Source organism: Schistocerca americana, chromosome X, assembly GCF_021461395.2.
Source record: "Schistocerca americana isolate TAMUIC-IGC-003095 chromosome X, iqSchAmer2.1, whole genome shotgun sequence".
Lineage (NCBI taxonomy): Eukaryota > Metazoa > Arthropoda > Insecta > Orthoptera > Acrididae > Schistocerca > Schistocerca americana.
The window spans coordinates 815,821,365-815,842,907 of record NC_060130.1 but is presented as its reverse complement, the minus strand read 5'-3'; the positions used below and the strand labels follow the sequence as shown (position 1 = coordinate 815,842,907).

Genomic DNA, 21,543 nt, shown 5'->3' with positions numbered 1-21,543 from the left:
CCGAGAGAAGGCGGCATGGCTGCCATTGCAGTTGATATAGCGGGGAGGAGGAGGTGGACAATTGCACTCGTGTGCATCCCTGCCACAGGTTGCGCATTTGGCAGGGTGTCGACAAGATGTTCTAGTGTGGTTAAAAAACGATGACATTGGTAGCAACACATTGGGTTCAGAATGTACGGCCGGACTGTAATAATTTCATACCCTGCTTTGAGCTTGGACACCAGCACCATCCTATCAAAGGTGAGGAAAAGAGTGTGGGTGAGCGCTAAGGAGGAATCTACCTTTTTCATCACATGATAGATGGCAATGAAATCCTGATCGGAGAGGTAAAATTGTATTTCGGCCTCAGTTAGACCGTCAAGCAGCCTGGTGTAAATTACACCATGGGAAGAACTCAAAGTTCTGTGGGCCTCAACACGAACAGGTAGCTGTGCAGAAGCCAGGCAGCAAGCAGGTGTTGCGTTTGGGAATCAGAAGCCATCTCCAGAAGCAAAGTGCCATTCCGTAAACAACAGCAGGATTTCACAATGCCAGGACCTGCATCAACATCTTTCTGAATAATAAACAGATTGCCTGTAGCGGAGGACTGACTGTCTTCAGTACGAGAGACCACAAGGAACCGTGGTGCAGTAGGAAGGGTCTTCGAGTCAATAACCTCATTACGTTTACATTTTGTAGACTTCGATTGGGAAGATGAGTGACTCATTGCGAGAAAATTCCCCACAATTGCCAGCGTCTCTATCCGTCTAACTGGGGGCTCCCTTCACAAGGGGGCACACCCACCTTAGGTGACTGTTCACATCTCAGGTCACACCTCCTGAACATCTGACAGAGGGACCAATTGGCATTTGCGAAGGTTGCAGCTCAGGCAATCACCCCTCCATGGGCCTGGTCTGTACCAGGGGGTATGTGTGAACCCTACCTGTTGACACAGGGCTGGGAATTACACGTTATCCAGTCACCTGTTACACGCTAGACGTGTGGGCCGGCCTTCAGGAGTGCACAGGGAGGAAGAAGAAAAAAGGAGATCCTCAAACGCCGAAACGGAGGAAAGAGTGGAGACGGGAAACAAAGAAAGTAAAAGGGAGCCAAAAATAAAGGTGAGACTGTTCGTACATCAGCGACAGAAAGCAGAACATTCCCAATAAATCCCCAAGCGTGGTCCCCAAGGGAGGGGAAAAAGAATAGGAAGAGGATAGACATGCACCACGGAAGGGAAAAATGCTGCAACGCCTGGGATCCCATGGCAGTCAAGCACAAACCTGCCAGAGTGGTGAGCCCCCTGGGAGGGTCGATGCAATCTGACAGAGTTGGGGTGAGAAGATAACAGCAAAGGCATACAACTTGCAGTTGGCTCTTCAAAGCACCCAATGTGGTAGTCTTTCCATCTGGCGGCAACAAGAAAGCGACAGGATAATTGGAAAGTGGCCATTGTCACAAATATCGTCATTGGGGTGGTGGTAGTGTTGTGTGGGTGCACTGAAGTTCCCAAGCAGTAAAAAAGGGGAGGGGGAGGAAGTGGTTGGATTAAGGTGTAATGTGGTCAACTCAATGTAGGTTGCCCACCTGGACTTAAAAAAAAAAAAAGTTTCAATTGATGATCACCTATCTCAGTTGCATCAGCACCACAACTGCTTCCAACGTGGAATGCAGCAGAAGCCACTCGCTGATGACATCTGTGCGGACCAATATACAGATCCCTCTAGAAGCCCTCTCGAGGCAAGCACAGTCCTGACACAATGGAAGATTACCACAGAGCACTAGATGTCAGGGGGCTCAACCAAAAGTGTACATAATGACCCCATCAGTCAAGTTGACTACCACATTGACTTTGAACTACTTATAAGAGTCTATACACATACTGTGCACATGCGATCATTAACATTGCATGCAGTAGGCACTATTACAAGTATTCTTCGCCAGTCAATCCATGTTAAAGAGAAAAATCTGGAAAATGGTCACTCTAAGAAGAGACCCAAAAATTACTACATCAAAAAGATGATATACAGTAAATGAATGAATATTGCTAGAAAGGAAAGCAGAAACTAGGGGACATCAAAGGCTGCCAAAACGAGAAAGACAGTCAGAGAAAGAATGATACAGATGAAATACTATAGCACAGTAAGGGCTGAAATAGCTTGGGGCTTCATCCTCATCATACACGTGCTCACGAAGGAGATGTGAGCTCCCTGAAGGGAAGCAGGCTGTGAAACGTTATATCAAAGAAGGAGAAAATTCTCACTAAATGTTCTTTACAAATGCTAAATACAAAAAAAAATAAGGAAAGAACTATTAAAAAAATTAAACTGCCAAAATACATTGGAAATCTGAATCAAGAACAAAATTAGAGCTAGTGCTCAAAGAAACAATATAAGAAAGTATTCATTTATGAGTGAAACAAATAGTGTGTGAAATAGACTGCCTGCAAAAACCCCACTTCTACTCCCAATGACAATATGTAACATTTAAAACAGACCTGCGAACCCTTTGTCACGCGTAACTTGGGGACTCTTTAATTTGGGCACAATAAGCTTGATAGGCAATGACAGAATCATCTATTTTTAAGATTCACAATTTAAGTGCCCTAAATGTAATCAGTGACTTTCATGGGGTTGCGTAGAAAGAGAACATACGAAACTGGGTAAAAATAAATAAATAGCAAATGCAATAAAACAGAAAGGACCGAAATTTTTAAGTCGCTACCAAACAGTTGTAGTTTCAATACATGCCTTTTATTAATCAGGAAAATTACGCAAAAAATTTCAGTTTTAGGGTACTTATAAGCTACTGGTATCTTTAGCACTAACTTAGCAGTAAGAGAAAACTGGATTAGTGCACAGAGAAGCAAATCTGGCAGACCATATTTGCATGGAACATGCACATCACATTGCGAAATTTTCTACATTCATTGTTTGACATCCTTCTGAGACTTGTTTCTGTCATGCAGGTGTTGCATCTACATCCTTTGGGATGGGAGAGAGTTGGCGATTTCTCTTGTTCTTCAATGAGGAGAAATATTTTCAACCAGCTTTGCAGGATACAGGGTATTCCAACCCTTTCCAATCTTCTTTAGCATAACTCTCCAAGAACCAGTTAATGAGCCAACATTTTTATATACACTCTTCTATGCAGTTTATACAGTTGCCTTCCAAGATGAATAACCTGGGGATTGATACCATCACATTCAACATTGTGAAAAAGATCATTAGGCAGCTCTTGGTGTTTCAGTTCATGTTGTAACACGTGATCTGTAGTATCAACGTCACCTTTTGTTGAACTTTCTCCTTCCATATTTGGAATCAATGGCATCATAATTATGAATTGAAGATACACAAATTAAATTTTTGTTTTCATGCAGTATTCTCTTTCCCCTTTTATAGCAATTAAATGTGACAGCAATTATCTTTCATTTTGTTTCCTGATGGCTATATAACATACAACAGAAACTTTGGTCTCACGTAACCGTTGAGCTCCAAATCAGAAAAACAGTTAGCAGAAGTGGTATTGGGATTGGGTCCAAGTGTGGTAGGCTTACACGTTCCCTGTGTATGTTGACTGTGTGAATCCTCTAAGTGTCAATTAAAACAACAAGTTTTATTTCATATTTGTTTGTTTTTTAGGATACATGCTACTGAAAAACACATTTACTGTTAATCCTTGATACAATAGGTCCTCTAACAATTTTCCACAAACCTTTCCGAACACATTACAAATCGGAGCAAAGGAGTCAAATTCTTTCCTTTGAGCTTTGGTTGTTAGGTCTTCGAAACAAAGGAAACATATCAGGGTCTTAAACCATTTGAGATTCTTCACGAGGATGAATTTTTCCATGCTGTTGCCTTCAATACCCCAAAATTCATCCAGACTTTTGACACACTGTGCCGCCCTGCTAGGTACAATGAGCCAATAGAAGGCCTTACATCAATGACATGTTGAACTAATGTCCCTCCCTCTGTATAAATCATCTTCAATAGTGTCCATGTAGCGGTTCTTGTATCTGACAATCATATCAAGTATGTCATCAGTGAATAAATTATTCCAACATTCAACTGCAGTTTGAGCATTCTTAGCATTTCTCACACCTCCATGAAGGCAAGTGCTGATGCTTTGAGAGCCCATGCAATGTCTTTAGCCAGCTGGCTCATTCGTCAACACAGCCATATTAAATTTTCCGAAATGAAAGTTTCTTGTTTTGTTGTCACTTTCTTGATCTTTATCAGTCCCCTAAACATCTCGTGCCGATACAGAATTGCCTTTACTTTCTTCCACCTCATCTTGTGGATCGATGTCACTCTCCTCCCTCAAATCCTCAGACACAGACAGAGAGGGTCTTCTTCACTGCACAACAGCAAGTCCTGTATGTCTTTGAGATGACATAGGTTTCACTGATAGTGGCAATTCCAAGCCATATCTGCACAAAATATTGAGCATAAAAGAGAGAATATCAGAATAATTACGTATTCGAGTGCAAACTGCATGACCGGTCAAATTCAAAATACTATATATTTCCACAAATTATTCACAAGCCTCACATTACACTTCGATTAAATGAGCAAACCTACAATTCTCACAAAAAAGAAGATAAAATACAAAGTTCTTCAAATGGAAGATCTTTGGACACAATCAGCTCGAGAGGCCATGACAAGGGTCATGTGAAAACTAATGGAGGGGGTTGTAAAGAGCACCTGAAGATAGGAAAGTACTAGCAGGGGGAAAATCTCATGCAGTCTGAGAGAGGGGAGGGGAAGAAAAACATGTCAGCTGCATATAAAACATTGTTCTCTGTAATAATTTCCTCTCCTCCATCTCCTTTCTTTCTCACATGTGTACCATGTAACACTTGTGTCAATAGATCAGTAACAAAAGGCCACTGGGATGATCTTTCAACTGCAAAGATAAAACAAAACAAAATAAAATAAAATAAATAAGAAAACACACTCACTTCATCTGCCACATACTCACTGAAAGTTAAAGATGTATGCTTTCTAAGCTTCCTCGTAATCTGAGCAACAAGCAAAGATTCCCACTCACAGCAGCGGTCACAAAAATATGCACCGAGCATATGCGAACAGAACTGAAAAAGATATGTTCTGCTTCTGGTTCTTTAAACCAAAACACAACAAAAACTGGACAAGTTACCTGGAGAGCTTACCATTTGAGAGCATTACTCAAAATGCCCCACAGATTCTATGGAATGCTAGTAACTTGATACAAGAGGAAATCAAAAGTTTTAATTACCACCTAAAAGAGTTTAATAGTTAATCTTTTGTGGGTACACATCTGCAGGCCAGGTACACAATGAAACTCCCACACTACAGTGCCCAAACAAACAGGTACAGTCCATCAGCAGTTTGTGCAATTTTGTGGTGTGGGAATTTCTCCATGTACTACGACTGCAGACAAGTACCTGTCTATAACTTTATTTATGACTACCCCTCGTAATTATTACTATGAAAAAGCATCTACGTCTCTACTAACGCACCAACTAAATAATAGTAATAGGGAAAACAATCTGTCATCTGACTATAACATTCTGAAGGAATTGTTTAATCTGTCACAATAAATGATATTGATAAAATTATAGGAGATTTCAAACAAAATTACAAGTGTACATGGTCACGACAATGTTTCATTTGAGGCTTTCTCAATGTCGTGAATAATGTAGTCTCTCAGGGATCGCATTGGATGGTGATGTCTATTATTACTGAAAGATCCCAGCGCAGTGTCAAATGTCTTACAAAGGAACTTCATCAACTAGACCTCGTATTTTCTTGACAAAAAAACACAAGAGGTAAATATCAACCCCAGCAATCTTATCTCAAGTGAACATTTGGGCCATTATACAGATACTACACAGGTACGCCCCTCTCAACGTACAGCTTCTAAGCACTCGCATGTTCGGGTTGTTTGTCACATGCCCATCCTCACTGTGGCCTGTAATGTCAGAACGCAAAGTACTGCATGTGGAGTTTAGCAAGAAGTTTGTGTTTGTGATGTCGGTGAACCCACAAGCCGTTGTGCGACTCCTCCGGAAGCAGTATGGAATGATGGTTTAACTGCAACAATTACATGTCAAAGAACCAGAACTCTTGAAGGTCATGACCAGTAAGCAGCAATATTCGCTTTTTGGACGAACTTCTATTCAAGGTAAACAAAAGCACATGACATTTTCTTTATGCTTTTCCTTATATCTTTCAACTTTGTTGCAGATATGATAGACAACTACACGGACCTCCGGACAAAGACACGCTAATACAGGATTGCCACAAGTTTCCCTAAGCGGAATTCCCTGATATTTCCCTATTTTCCAAACAAGTTTTAGCATCTCAAGGATAAGCTAAGACGTAATTTGAAAATCTGTCTTTGCAGCTATGGTACCAGACACCATAGCGCAAATGAGGAAAAAAAAAAAACAGCGTTTTCTGATGTGAGCAAAAATATAAGTAATACCATGAACGTCTTTTGTAATGAAGCAAGCCAAATGGTATGTGTGTTTCATTGACCACTGATAATTTGTTTCAACAAAACGAAACACATTTAGTGACAAAAATGTGCATTTCTTTGGAGTCGCAATACAGATTTAAAATACTTTCACTGATTTCAGAAATAACCTTAGCAGAAAGTAGGCCTCTTGAAAGAAGTGTACAAGGCAGGGAAGAATTATGTAATATGTTGGTTCCACTATGTTCGTTATTGTTGGTTACTATCCTCTGAGTTATATCTTATTATTTTACAGGTTCAAATGGTTCAAATGGCTCTGGGCACTACGGGACTCAACTGCTGAGGTCATTAGTCCCCTAGAACTTAGAACTAGTTAAACCTAACTAACCTAAGGACATCACAAACATCCATGCCCGAGGCAGGATTCGAACCTGCGACCGTAGCGGACTTGCGGTTCCAGACTGCAGCGCCTTTAACCGCACGGCCACTTCGGCCGGGCATTTTTACAGGTATTGTGTGATTTTTGTTTTGACAAATACTTGGGTACATAGCATACAAACTGTCAGCGACTGACCCAATTTTCTTCTGCTTATCGTCCATACTCTCTAACATATTAACTACTTTTGAAGTGCCAAAATGTACTAGAACAAATAAAATGTCTATAAAATGCCACACTGTACAACATACTTGCGGTTAAGTCGCAATTCCTGAAATCCACTGCCCATGGCCTCTGGCCTGCCAAGGAGCACCACAGTCCTGGGTCCACGGATAAACTATGAAAATCCGCTGCATTACACCACACACAAACAGACCCGGGCTGCGGGCAGATTGGTGAGACTAGATCCGACAGGCAGCGCCTGCACATTAGTGGGAACCGAATGGCTTCAGATTGGCAGAACCGACCCATTACAGATACCCGCAGAAACAGCCAGCTTGTGGTTTTGGTCCGTTTTGGAAATCCACTTGTGTGGCCAACTATTCACAAGTCACCGACAGCATGTCGATGAAATGAGACAGCGATGATCAATCCATAAAACAGGTAACTTGTTTAAATACTCTGAGAATCAATACTAATGAAGATAGGCAGCAACTCACTGTAAAGATGATCGCTGAGCCGCAGCCAGGCACGTAGAAAAAACCATCACACTCTCACAACAAAATTTTCAGCCAAAGCTTTTGATATAAAACAAGAGCACACACACAATCACTCAGACACAACTCATCCACACATGACTGCCATCTCTGGCCAGTGTGTCAACAATCTCTGAGAATCAGATCCAAACAAACCACTCATGCCTCCCTGCCTCTCATCAGCAGCTGCTAGGCTGGCGGCAAGAAGCTGTGGCAGCACTGACTGCAAGCCAAGATGAGTGGTAGGAAGGGGAGAAGTAATAAGAATGAGGGAGTAGGCGCACGTACTCAGTTGCACCCAGCCAGCGACAATGCATGACACCTCAGTAAACAAACCATTTCATCTACCGAGACACACATGAAATTTTCCCAGTGTTTCTTTTTTTTCAAATTTTTCTAATATTTTTCTCTGATGTGTTTGAAATTCCCTAATTTCCAGAACCTGTAGCAACCCAGTAAATATAGAAGAAAATAGTTGGTTGACGTTCAGTGCATGTATACAAATGGAAGACGATGGTGATAATGAAGCTGCCATTTCACCATAGTCACACTCGTCGAACATTTTCATTGTTTCGAAGGGGTTGGGACGTGCAACTGGGGATGTCAGTGATGGTGAAGGCTGCTTTGACAATATAAAATCCTTGCATACGACTTTGCCCATGTCTGTAACAGAGCAATATATGAAGCGGGCCACTGCCTTATGGAAAAGTGGAAATAAGAGGACTCCATCTTTGAAGACCATCAAGAAGAACTTTAAATTATTAAAACAGAAAAGGGATCTGTATGTTTAGAATAGATACTCTGGTACCGCGCACCGTGGAATTTGAATCCGCACCAGACGTCATGGGCTTCGAAGAGCCATAGAGGTCTCTGCACCATCACGCAGTAAGCTGTGGCAGCGCACGCCTCTTGGCCCACTTTTAGTGTGAGGGCGCCACAGTGGAACACGTGGTCCCAGCAGCCAATAGCGGCGCCCCCGATAGTGTACATAAGCACCTGCCTCGCGCTCAGCCAGCAAGTCTAATCTCGCGTACGTTGGTTTACACCTCGCTTCGCGCTAGACAGTTTACTTCCTTGTTCTGTGTACGAGTGGACGTGTTTGTTTCCTTGTGACTCAGTTGTTCAATCTTGTTGTATTCGTTCTGTCCTTCGTTGGTTGTGTCCATCCTCTCCTGTTGTGTTGTTGTTCACAGGCCTCTCCGGAGGTCCCACCATGCTTTCCGTCATTGCTACACCGCGACCATCCTGGCCGCAGTTACAACAAATACATTGAAAACCATGGTATACATTGTCAAAAGCTTGTAAAATAAAATACTATCTGTTTAGATAAATGTAACAATGCATACTGTGACATTAATGAACAGTAGTGGGGCATTCAAGCTACAATGGAGGTCAACCTAAATAACTTCAATGCCTCTGGTTTAAATGCATCTGCTGGGTGGATTTACACCTTCAAGAAGAAATATTGTATTGTGTCATGAAAGATAACGATGTTACACCAACATAAAAGCTACGTTAACGAAACAGCCGTAATTACTGTCTGTGAAAAAATTTGTTGCCGAGACCAGAGCTGTTATGGAAGTGGACAGCAAAGAGAATGTTTACAATATGGATCAGAGTGGGTATGATTTAGAAATGACATCAGGTCAAACTCTTGTGAAAAAAGGAACAAAAGATGTCTACATCTACATATATAATCCGCTAGCCACCAAGCGGTGTGTGGCGGGAGGCAAAATTTGCACTGAAGTCATATTTCCCCCTCTCTGTTCCATTCGCGGATCGCACAAGGGAAAAATGATTGTCTGAACGTCTCAGTATGAGCTCTTATTTCCCTTATCTTTGAATGATGATCATTACGTGATTTGATAGTTGGTGGTAATAATATATGCTCTACATCTTCGATAAAGACTGGATTTCGGAATTTAGTGAGCAGTCCCTTCTGTTTAGCGCGTCGTCAATCTGCAAGTGTGTCCCACTTCAAACTTTCCATGATATTTGTAACGCTCTCAAGATGGCTAAATGTACCAGTCACGAATCTTGCCGCTCTTCTTTAGACCTTCTCGATTTCTTGAATCAGACACAACTGGTAAGGGTCCCATACAGATGAACAATGCTCTAAGACTGGACAAACTAATGTATTGTAAGCTATATCCTTTGTTGAAGGACTGCATCGCTTCAGGATTCTACCAATAAACCGCTATCTAGAGTTCGCCTTACCCATTACTTGTGTAATCTGATCATTCCAGTTGAGATCATTTCGAATAGTCACACCCAGATACTTGACTGATGTTACCGCTTCCAAATACTGATCATTTATTTTGTACTCATACATTAATGGGGATTTTCGCCTTGTTATACGCAGTAGGTAACACTTACTAATATTGAGAGATAACTGCCAGTCATTACACCACACATTTATTTTCTGCAAGTCCTCATTGATTTGTTCACAACTTTTGTCTGATACTACTTTCCTGTACACTACAGCATCATCAGCAAACAGTCTAAGGCCGCTGTCAATACCATCAACCAGATCGTTTTTGTAAATCAAGCAGAGGACCTATTACACTGCCCTGGGGCACACCTGAAGTTACACTTGTGCCTGTTGAAGATACCCCATTCAGGACGACATACTGCTCCCTGTCTGTTACAAAACTTTCTATCCAACCGCGTATGTCACTGGATAGACTGTAAGTATGCACATTTTGTAACAAGCAACAGTGCGGAACTGAGTTGAACGCCTTTCAAAAGTCGAGAAATATGGCATCAACCTGGGAGCCGGTATCTAGAGCCTGTTGTATATCATGCACAAAGAGGGATAGCTGTGTCTCGCATGACCACTGTTTCCTAAAACCGTGCTGGTTTCTGCAGATGAGCTTCTCAGAGTCTAGAAAGGTCATTATCTCTGAACACAAAATATGTTCCATGATTCTACAACAAATTGATGTCAGTGAAATTGGCCGGTAATTACGTGCATCCGATTTTCTACCCTTTTTATAGATTGATATGACTTGGGCCTTCTTCCAGTCCTGTGGAACTTTCCGCCGTTCCAATGATCTCTGATAGATGATGGATAAGAATGGTGCTATATTTGTAGCAGAGTCAACATCACAGTCATGCAGTTCATCAGTAATAGGACTCATAGTTACACAATAATGCCAACGATACCGGCAAATGAACACTCAATCACCACTGATTATTGTTTTAAAAGACCCAACCGGACTGTTTGGGTTGCATGTCAAACAAGTTTGTTTCACATGGACAACACTGTCGTCACCTCACTTTCTGGGAACGAGAACAAGGAATTCTTATAGAAGGGATGAGAAGAGGTGTTTTATGAAATCATCTAAGGCGATAATAAATCAGTTTTAACAGTCGACTCGTTTTCTGGTTGCAAAAGTTTATCAGTGCATGGAGGACATGGAGCAGAAGACATCGTCACTTCTGTATTGACAATATCATTAGATGGCACAAGATACTACCAACCGCTAGATGTAATTGGCTCCCGTGTATTCAAGGGCCTTGTCCGGGCATTTAGCAATTTGGTATGACTTCTGGGTGTCAATGTAAATTTCAGTCTGCAGAAAACCATCCTGCAAATGATATTCACTTCTTCACAGGCAGTGCAAAAAATTGATACAGAAACAATATCCAAGCTGTATGCATCTATCCAGTGATTAATCACAGTTGTACGATTTGCGCATATACACAATTTGCTTGAGATGATCCAGCACCATGTCAGCCATTTTCAATAAATGGTTTCCATATTTTGTTAACCATCTGTGAGCAGTTATGACAAAACTATACTCCCAAGTTGCGTAAATTTCCAATAAAATTGATGTTTAAGCCCAAGGTACTACACAAACAGTTTCAAAATTTGTGCTCTAAATAATTATTAATTTCATTAATAATATCTAGCAAAGGGTGAATGAAATAACTTACCCCTGCAGCTGCAATTCCCAAAAATGACTCGAGAGCTGTTGGATCACTGAAAAAAGATAAAAATAATAATTACACTAACATGTATTTAATTTGTTTTGTGATTACAAACAAATATTGTACAAATAACCAACACAAACTCGTACATACACTCTGAAATAGCGCGCTATGAAGGAATTATCTGAATGGGACGGAAATCGGCAGGTGTGGTTTACATGTACAGACAAACAAACGATTACAATTACAGAAAAATTGAACTGGATGATTTATTCAAAAGAAAGAGCTTCACAAATTGAGCTACTCAGTAATGTGTAGGTCAACCTCGTGCCGTTACGCAAGGAGTTATTTGGCTTGGCATTAACTGTTAAGAGCTGTTTGACGTTTCCTGAGGGATATAGTGCCAAATTCTGGCCAATTGGTGCATTATATTGTCAAGATCGCAAGCTGGTTGGGGGGCCCTGCCCGTAACACTCCAAATATTATTGATTGGGGAGAGATCCGGCCAAGTCAGGGTTTGACAACCATGAAGACTAGCAGTAGAAATTTTTGCCATGTGCAGGCTGGTCTTATCTTGCTGAAAAGAAAGCCCTGGATGGCCTGCTATAATGGGCAACAAAACGGGGTGTAGAAAACCATTGATGTATCACTGTGCTGTCAAGAGCGCCACAGATGACAACCAAAGTGGTCCTGCTATGAAAAGAAATGGCATCCCAGACCATCATTCCTGGTTATCGGGCTGTATGGCGGGCGACAGTCAGCTTGATACCCACTGCTGTCCGGGACATCTCCAGACATGTCTTTGGCCTGGAATCGCGTTGACTGGCATTGAAATGTCTTCAGTGATGAGTCCAACTTTGAACTGAGCCCTATAGGCCTAGATATGTGTCTGGTGTGCAACAGACCGCTGTGGGTTACAAACCTGACTGTCGCTGTACGGCCCAATAACTTGGACTGATGGTCTGGGGTGCCAGTTCTTTTCATAGCAGTACCCCTTTGTGGTCGGCACAATATTGTCATGAGCATCTATGGAAAATGGTTCTACATCTATACTTTGCAAGCCACCTAATGGTGTCTGGCAGAGGGTACTTTGTATAACACTGTTTCTTTCCCCCTTTCCTGTTCCAGTCACTGACAGTTTGTGGGAAGAATGATTGCTGGTAAGCCTTCATGTGGGCTCAAATGTCAAATTTTATCTTCACAGTCTTTTGGAAGCTTAACTAGGACGAGGCAATATATTTGTTGACTCTTCTAGTAACGTATGATCACAGAATGTTCTACAGTAACCAAAACTGCAATGCAGAATGCCTTTCCTCCAGCATCTGCCACTGGATCTGAGTGATCATCTCTGTGACACTTTCATACTTACAAAATGCACCTGTAACAAGGAAAACTGCACTTCTTGGGATCTTCTCTATTTCCTCTATCATTCCTATCTGGTATGGATCCTGTACTGACAAATATGCAATTATTGTTCGAACAAGGATTTTGGAAGCTACCTCCTTTGTTGATGGACATTTCCTCAGGATTCGTCCAATGAATCTCAGTCTGGCATCTGCCTTTCCTGTGATTAATTTTATGTGGTCGTTCTACTTTAAATCACTCTGTACGCGTACTCCTAGGTATTTTATGGAAGTAAATGCTTCAAGTGATTGTTCTGAAATTTTGTAATCGCACAATAATGGGTCTTTCTGTCTACGTACACACAATATGTAACATTTTTTGAGAGTCTCCATGCACTTGTCAGGTCTTCATGCACTTAGCTACAATTATCTACCAATGCAACTACTCTGTATATAAGAGCATCATCCATGAAAAACCTCCTGGAATTTCCTACACTTTCTACTATGTAATTTGTGAAAAGTAATGGGCATGTAACACTCCCTTGGGGTACACTTATGTCTGAAGCCTTCCCTTCATTCAGAATTCCATACTGTCTCTCTTCAATCCAGTCACACAGCTGGTCTGATATTCCACACATTTTGTCCATTATGCAGCAGCGAGGAATTGTATCAAATGTTTCCCCGAAGTCAAGCAACATGGCCTCTACCTGGGCACCAGTATCTGCAGCTTTCTGGGTCTCGTGGGTGAACAGAGTGAGGTGGGTTTTACATTATTTTTGGAGCCCATGTTGATTCCTACAGAGGAGACAAAACATGCTCAAAAATTCTACAACAGAATGATGTCAGAGATATAGGCCTATAGTTTTGTGCATCTTTTCGACAACCCTTCTCGAAAACAGAAATGACCTGTGCTTTTCTCCTACCATCAGGAACAGTTCACTTCTCCAGGGACCTACAGTACACTCCTATTAAAAAAGGGCAAGTTCTTTTGCTTACTCTTTGCAGAATCATATTGGTATCCCCTCAGGTGCGGTGGCCTTGCATCTGTTGAGCTATTTCAGTTGCTTTTATATCCCACGGTCATTTATTTCGGTGTCAGCCACTTTCTTGTTTGTGTGACAATTTGAATGAGGCACAATAGTGTGATCCTCTTCTGTGAAAAAAGTTTGGGAAAAGACATTTAGTATTTTGGCCTTTTCTACATCATTCTCCATTATAGTCACAGAGTGTCAGGGCAGATGGCTTTTGACCCATTTATTGGTTTAACGTAAAACCAAAAATTTTTTGGATTTTCTGTCAAGTTAATAGACAGAACTTTACTTTCAAATTCGGTGAACGCTTCACGTATGGTTCCCCTTAATTTGTTTACTTTTTGTTTGCCTGTAATACTTTGGTTACATTTAAATTTGCAGGTGAAGCTCTCTCTGCTTTTGTAGCAGCTTTCTAACACAGGTGTCAAACCACAATGAGTCTTTTCTATCCCTTACAACTTGGTCGTCCACACCTCATCGCAGGACGCTCTGTAAAGCATGATCTCTCTCTCTCTCTCTCTCTCTCTCTCTCTCTCTCTCTCTCTGTGTGTGTGTGTGTGTGTGTGTGTGTGTGTGTGTGTGTGTGTGTGTGTGTGTGTGTGTGTGTGTGTGTGTGTGTGTGTGCACACATGCGTGAGCGAGTGCACGGGCATGTGTCATATAAATGAGACTCCACCTTGCTTGAAGAGTTTCAGACAAATGCTAACTCAAAATGAACTAACACACAAAGGTATGTGAGCCGTATTGGTGCTAAACTTTACAGCAGACTGCCAGTCTACAACAGAAATTTGCAACATGAAAATAAATGAAGGCAAAATTTAAAAGAATTTCTACTCTAACAATGCTTTTACTTGTAAGTGACTATGTTGACCACTAATAATTTTTCTAATAATGTTTATATTAAGCCAAAACTGGGAAGACTGTTTTTTGGTCCTTAATGTCATCATTATATTAAATATAACAGACAGTTGTTGTCTAGTCTGCAGGTCATGGTCTCACAGTCGCGTTCTCCCTTCCCGAGCACGGGGTCCCGGGTTTGATTTCTGGTGGGGTCAGGGATTTTCACCTGCCTCGAGATGACTGTGTGTGTGTGTTGTTATTTTCATCACTTCATCATCATTCACGAAAGTGGCGAGATTGGGCTGAGCAAAGGTTGGGAATTTGTATGGGCATTGATAACTGCGCAGTTGAGCGCCCCACAAACCAATCGTCGTCGTCATAATCATCATCATCAGCATCAGCATCAGCATCATCATCAGCATCATCATCATCGTCAGTTGTTGTCTAGTGTAAAACCCTTGCTGAATCACTTTTGGGTATAAAAGGATTTGCTGGCTGGGTATGGTAAAAGTAAAGGCCTTTGAAGAACTAAGTATTCGATTTAAAAAAAAAAAGAAGCATATAAGTCAGTATTACTATGTACAGGGTTATTACAAATGATTGAAGCGATTTCACAGCTCTACAATAACTTTATTATTTGAGATATTTTCACAATGCTTTGCACACACATACAAAAACTCAAAAAGTTTTTTTAGGCATTCACAAATGTTCGATATGTGCCCCTTTAGTGATTCGGCAGACATCAAGCTGATAATCAAGTTCCTCCCACACTCGGCGCAGCATGTCCCCATCAATAAGTTCGAAACCATCGTTGATGCGAGCTCGCAGTTCTGGCACGTTTCTTGGTAGAGGAGGTTTAAACACTGAATCTTTCACATAACCCCACAGAAAGAAATCGCATGGGGTTAAGTTGGGAGAGCGTGGAGGCCACGACATGAATTGCTGATCATGATCTCCACCACGACCGATCCATCGGTTTGCCAATCTCCTGTTTAAGAAATGCCGAACATCATGATGGAAGTGCGGTGGAGCACCATCCTGTTGAAAGATGAAGTCGGCGCTGTAAGTCTCCAGTTGTGGCATGAGCCAATTTTCCAGCATGTCCAGATACACGTGTCCTGTAACGTTTTTTTCGCAGAAGAAAAAGGGGCCGTAAACTTTAAACCGTGAGATTGCACAAAACACATTAACTTTGGTGAATTGCGAATTTGCTGCACGAATGCGTGAGGATTCTCTACCGCCCAGATTCGCACATTGTGTCTGTTCACTTCCCCATTAAGAAAAAATGTTGCTTCATCACTGAAAACAAGTTTCGCACTGAATGCATCCTCTTCCATGAGCTGTTGCAACCGCACCGAAAATTCAAAGCGTTTGACTTTGTCATCGGGTGTCAGGGCTTGTAGCAATGGTAAACGGTAAGGCTTCTGCTTTAGCCTTTTCCGTAAGATTTTCCAAACCGTCGGCTGTGGTACGTTTAGCTCCCTGCTTGCTTTATTCGTCGACTTCCGCGGGCTATGCGTGAAACTTGCCCGCACGCGTTCAACGGTTTCTTCGCTCACTGCAGACCGACCCGTTGATTTCCCCTTACAGAGGCATCCAGAAGCTTTAAACTGCGCATACCATCGCCGAATGGAGTTAGCAGTTGGTGGATCTTTGTTGAACTTGGTCCTGAAGTGTCGTTGCACTGTTATGACTGACTGATGTGAGTGCATTTCAAGCACGACATACGCTTTCTCGGCTCCTGTCGCCATTTTGTCTCACTGCGCTCTCGAGCGCTCTGGCAGCAGAAACCTGAAGTGCGGCTTCAGCCGAACAAAACTTTATGAGTTTTTCTACGTATCTGTAGTGTGTCGTGACCGTATGTCAATGAATGGAGCTACAGCGAATTTACGAAATCGCTTCAATCATTTGTAATAGCCCTGTATTGTATTATTTTTTTGTAGTATTTTATGTCTATATTTGTAGGTTCCATTTCTCTGAAATGATTTCACAGAAAATTTACGTGTACATTTGGACAACATCCATTTAACATTTCTGTATGTGGATGAATAAAGAAATAAATAAATAAGTATACCAAACCCCTTCCCCCTGTAACTTATGAGAGTTTTTTGCTATAACATACATTTAAAAAACACCCACTACACTAGTCTGTCAGCTAAACCAGAGGACAAAAATTCTCTAGTAATATTTGGGAATCTGTGTGCAAATGACGTATACTCTGTTACTATTTGGCATATCAGAACCACACGCCCACAATGTGTCAATGTCACCTGCCGAACTCTATTCAAAGTAAAGCAAGTAATCCTTCACAGTAATGTGACCTTGCAGAGTAACCATGGGGCCCACGGAGTACTATTACATGGCTGCCCAAATCACCACTGAGCCACCACCATGTTTCACTCTTTGGATGTAAACCTGGCTAGAAGTTGAACTCTGTGTGAAACAATACCCATCCAATCAAATTACTTTCTTTCATCACTCCACAGTCCCCAGGCTTCGGCACCGTATTTTCCTGTTTTGGGCATTTGCAACACTGATGAGCTGTTTTCGAATTCCAGCACTGCCCTGCTTATGAACCCCATGTTGTTTGATGCTGACAGGATGCGAAAGTGCGACATTTAGTTCTGGAGTGACTTTTGCAGCTATTCTTATTTTTCATCACAATCCTCTTCAATGACCAACTGTGACAACCATTAAATGAACACTTTTGTCCACATTGTGACTTAATGGATGATATTTCAGCTTCCCTGTATACAGTATAAACCTCGATAAGGTACCTCTTGAAATACCAAGCACTTTGGTTACCTTGGTTATGGATGAACGTACCATACGAGGACCAACAATGTGCCCACTTTTGAATTCACTTAACTCTGACATATTGAGCTACACAGAACGCTGTTTTGACCAGGACACAACCTATTGAGGATATTACACAGGGGCCATTTGTGGTCAAATACAATAGTGCAACCTTCAGACTTGGCTAGCATCTGCATTTATGTTCCAGTACACATTTCTTGTGAGTTTCCATATTTTTGCCCCACCACTGTATCTATCTGTCGTGAACTTATGCACATAACAAGATATATATCTGTATGCAGCAGGATTCAATAGTGCTACATGGGTCAATGATAGATACGTATGTTTCAATGTTTAAACAGAACATAAATACACACCTTTATCATTAGCACTTCATGAAGTTGTTGATCATACTAACAATAACATCAGCAGTACTCACAAATAGTAGAATCAAGGTCTTGTACTCCTTTTGCAGGGATTACGGTTTAAGGTTGTGTTGTGAAGCAGTCTGACAATCTTTACTTGCGCATCTTCAAATGCATATGTACAAAAGTTACTTATTTCTAGTCCATGAACCATGGACCTTGCCGTTGGTGGGGAGGCTTGCGTGCCTCAGCGATACAGATGGCCGTACCGTAGCTGCAACCACAACGGAGGGGAATCTGTTGAGAGGCCAGACAAACGTGTGGTTCCTGGAAAGGGGCAGCAGCCTTTTCAGTAGTTTCAGGGCAACAGTCTGGATGATTGACTGATCTGGCCTTGTAACATTAACCAAAACGGCCTTGCTGTGCTGGTACTGCAAACGGCTGAAAGCAAGGGGAAACTACAGCCGTAATTTTTGCCGAGGACATGCAGCTTTACTGTATGATTAAATGATGATGGCGTCCTCTTGGGTAAAATATTCCGGAGGTAAAATAGTCCCCCATTCGGATCTCCGGGCGGGGACTACTCAAGAGGACATCGTTATCAGGAGAAAGAAAACTGGCGTTCTACGGATCGGAGCGTGGAATGTCAGATCCCTTAATCGGGCAGGTAGGTTAGAAAATTTAAAAAGGGAAATGGATAGGTTAAAGTTAGATATAGTGGGAATTAGTGAAGTTCGGTGGCAGGAGGAACAAGACTTTTGGTCAGGTGATTACAGGGTTATAAATACAAAATCAAATAGGGGTAATGCAGGAGTAGGTTCAATAATGAATAAAAAAATAGGAGTGCGGGTTAGCTACTACAAACAGCGTAGTGAACGCATTATTGTGGCCAAGATAGACACAAAGCCCATGCCTACTACAGTAGTACAAGTTTATATGCCAACTAGCTCTGCAGATGATGAAGAAATAGATGAAATGTATGACGAGATAAAAGAAATTATTCAGGTAGTGAAGGGAGACAAAAATTTAATAGTCATGGGTGACTGGAATTCGTCAGTAGGAAAAGGGAGAGAAGGAAACATAGTAGTCGAATATGGATTGGAGGGAAGAAATGAAAGAGGAAGCCGCCTTGTAGAATTTTACACAGAGCATAACTTAATCATAGCTAACACTTGGTTCAAGAATCATAAAGGAAGGTTGTATACCTGGAAGAATCCTGGAGATACTAAAAGGTATCAGATAGATTATATAATGGTAAGACAGAGATTTAGGAACCAGGTTTTAAATTGTAAGACATTTCCAGGGGCAGATGTGGATTCTGACCACAATCTATTGGTGCAGATTGAAACTGAAGAAACTGCAAAAAGGTGGGAATTTAAGGAGATGGGACCTGGATAAACTGAAAGAACCAGAGGTTGTAGAGAGTTTCAGGGAGAGCATAAGGGAACAATTGACAGGAATGGGGGAAAGAAATACAGTAGAAGAAGAATGGGTAGCTCTGAGGGATGAAGTAGTGAAGGCAGCAGATGATCAAGTAGGTAAAAAGACAAGGGCTAATAGAAATCCTTGGGTAACAGAAGAAATATTGAATTTAATTGATGAAAGGAGAAAATATAAAAATGCAGTAAATGAAGCAGGCAAAAAGGAATACAAATGTCTCAAAAATGAGATCAACAGGAAGTGCAAAATGGCTAAGCAGGGATGGCTAGAGGACAAATGTAAGGATGTAGAGGCTTGTCTAACTAGGGGTAAGATAGATACTGCCTACAGGAAAATTAAAGAGACCTTTGGAGAGAAGAGAACCACTTGTATGAATATCAAGAGCTCAGATGGAAACCCAGTTCTAAGCAAAGAAGGGAAGGCAGAAATGTGGAAGGAGTATATAGAGGGTTTATACAAGGGCGATGTAGTTGAGGACAATATTATGGAAATGGAAGAGGATGTAGATGAAGATGAAATGGGAGATACGATACTGCGTGAAGAGTTTGACAGAGCAGTGAAAGACCTGAGTCGAAACAAGGCCCCGGGGGTAGACAACATTCCATTAGAACTACTGATGGCCTTGGGAGAGCCAGTCATGACAAAACTCTACCATCTGGTGAGCAAGATGTATGAGACAGGCGAAGTACCCTCAGACTTCAAGAAGAATATAATAATTCCAATCCCATAGAAAGCAGGTGTTGACAGATGTGAAAATTACCGAACTATCAGTTTAATAAGTCTCAGCTGCAAAATACTAACGCGAATTCTTTACAAACGAATGGAAAAACTGGTAGAAGCAGACCTCGGGGAAGATCAATTTGGATTCCGTAGCAATCTTCGAACACGTGAGGCAATACTAACCTTACGACTTATCTTAGAAGAAAGATTAAGAAAAGGCAAACCTACGTTTCTAGCATTTGTAGACTTAGAGAAATCTTTTGACAATGTTAACTGGAATAATCTCTTTCAAATTCTGAAGGTGGCAGGGGTAAAATACAGGGAGCGAAAGGCTATTTACAATTTGTACAGAAACTAGATGGCAGTTATAAGAGTCGAGGGACATGAAAGGGAAGCAGTGGTTGGGAAAGGAGTAAGACAGGGTTGTAGCCTCTCCCCAATGTTATTCAATCTGTATATTGAGCAAGCAGTAAAGGAAACAAAAGAAAAATTCAGAGTAGGTATTAAAATTCATGGAGAACAAGTAAAAACTTTGAGGTTCGCCGATGACATTGTAATTCTGTCAGAGACAGCAAAGGACTTGGAAGAGCAGTTGAACGGAATGGACAGTGTCTTGAAAGGAGGATATAAGATGAACATCAACAAAAGCAAAACGAGGATAATGGAATGTAGTCAAATTAAAATGGGTGATGCTGAGGGAATTAGATTAGGAAATGAGACACTTAAAGTAGTAAAGGAGTTTTGCTATTTAGGGAGTAAAATAACCGTTGATGGTCGCAGTAGAGAGGATATAAAATGTAGACTGGCAAAGGCAAGGAAAGCGTTTCTCAAGAAGAGAAATTTGTTAACATCGAGTATAGATTTAAGTGTCAGGAAGTCGTTTCTGAAAGTATTTGTATGGAGTGTAGCAATGTATGGAAGTGAAACATGGACGATAACTAGCTTGGACAAGAAGAGAATAGAAGCTTTCGAAATGTGGTGCTACAGAAGAATGCTGAAGATAAGGTGGGTAGATCACGTAACTAATGAGGAGGTATTGAATAGGATTGGGGAGAGGAGAAGTTTGTGGCACAACTTGACTAGAAGAAGGGATCGGTTGGTAGGACATGTTTTGAGGCATCAAGGGATCAAAAATTTAGCACTGGAGGGCAGCGTGGAGGGTAAAAATCGTAGAGGGAGAACAAGAGATGAATACACTAAGCAGATTCAGAAGGGTGTAGGTTGCAGTAAGTACTGGGAGATGAAGAAGCTTGCACAGGATAGAGTAGCATGGAGAGCTGCATCAAACCAGTCTCAGGACTGAAGACCACAACAACAACAGTGAGGATAAATTTAAATTTCTGTCATATTCATCTAAGACTACTACGGATATTGTCACTCCTGCACTTTCAGTATCTCAGGGCTGAGAAAAACGTTCATTTCCTGGGGGAGGGGGTCCAGTGGGAGGGGGAAGGGGAGGGGGAGAGTGGGAGGGGTAGGGGAGGGGGAGAGTGGGAGGGGGAG

General features: G+C 41.6%; 1 protein-coding gene across 1 annotated transcript in view; it reads right to left on the bottom strand.

The window, feature by feature from the left end:
- Positions 1–21,543, bottom strand: part of LOC124556335 (mucin-5AC-like) — a 341,354-nt gene that overhangs the window by 187,504 nt on the left and 132,307 nt on the right. Inside the window, exon 3 of the mRNA XM_047130305.1 lies at positions 11,512–11,557. Coding sequence (XP_046986261.1) covers positions 11,512–11,557 — 46 coding nt within the window. The remainder of the gene's footprint in view (positions 1–11,511; positions 11,558–21,543) is intronic.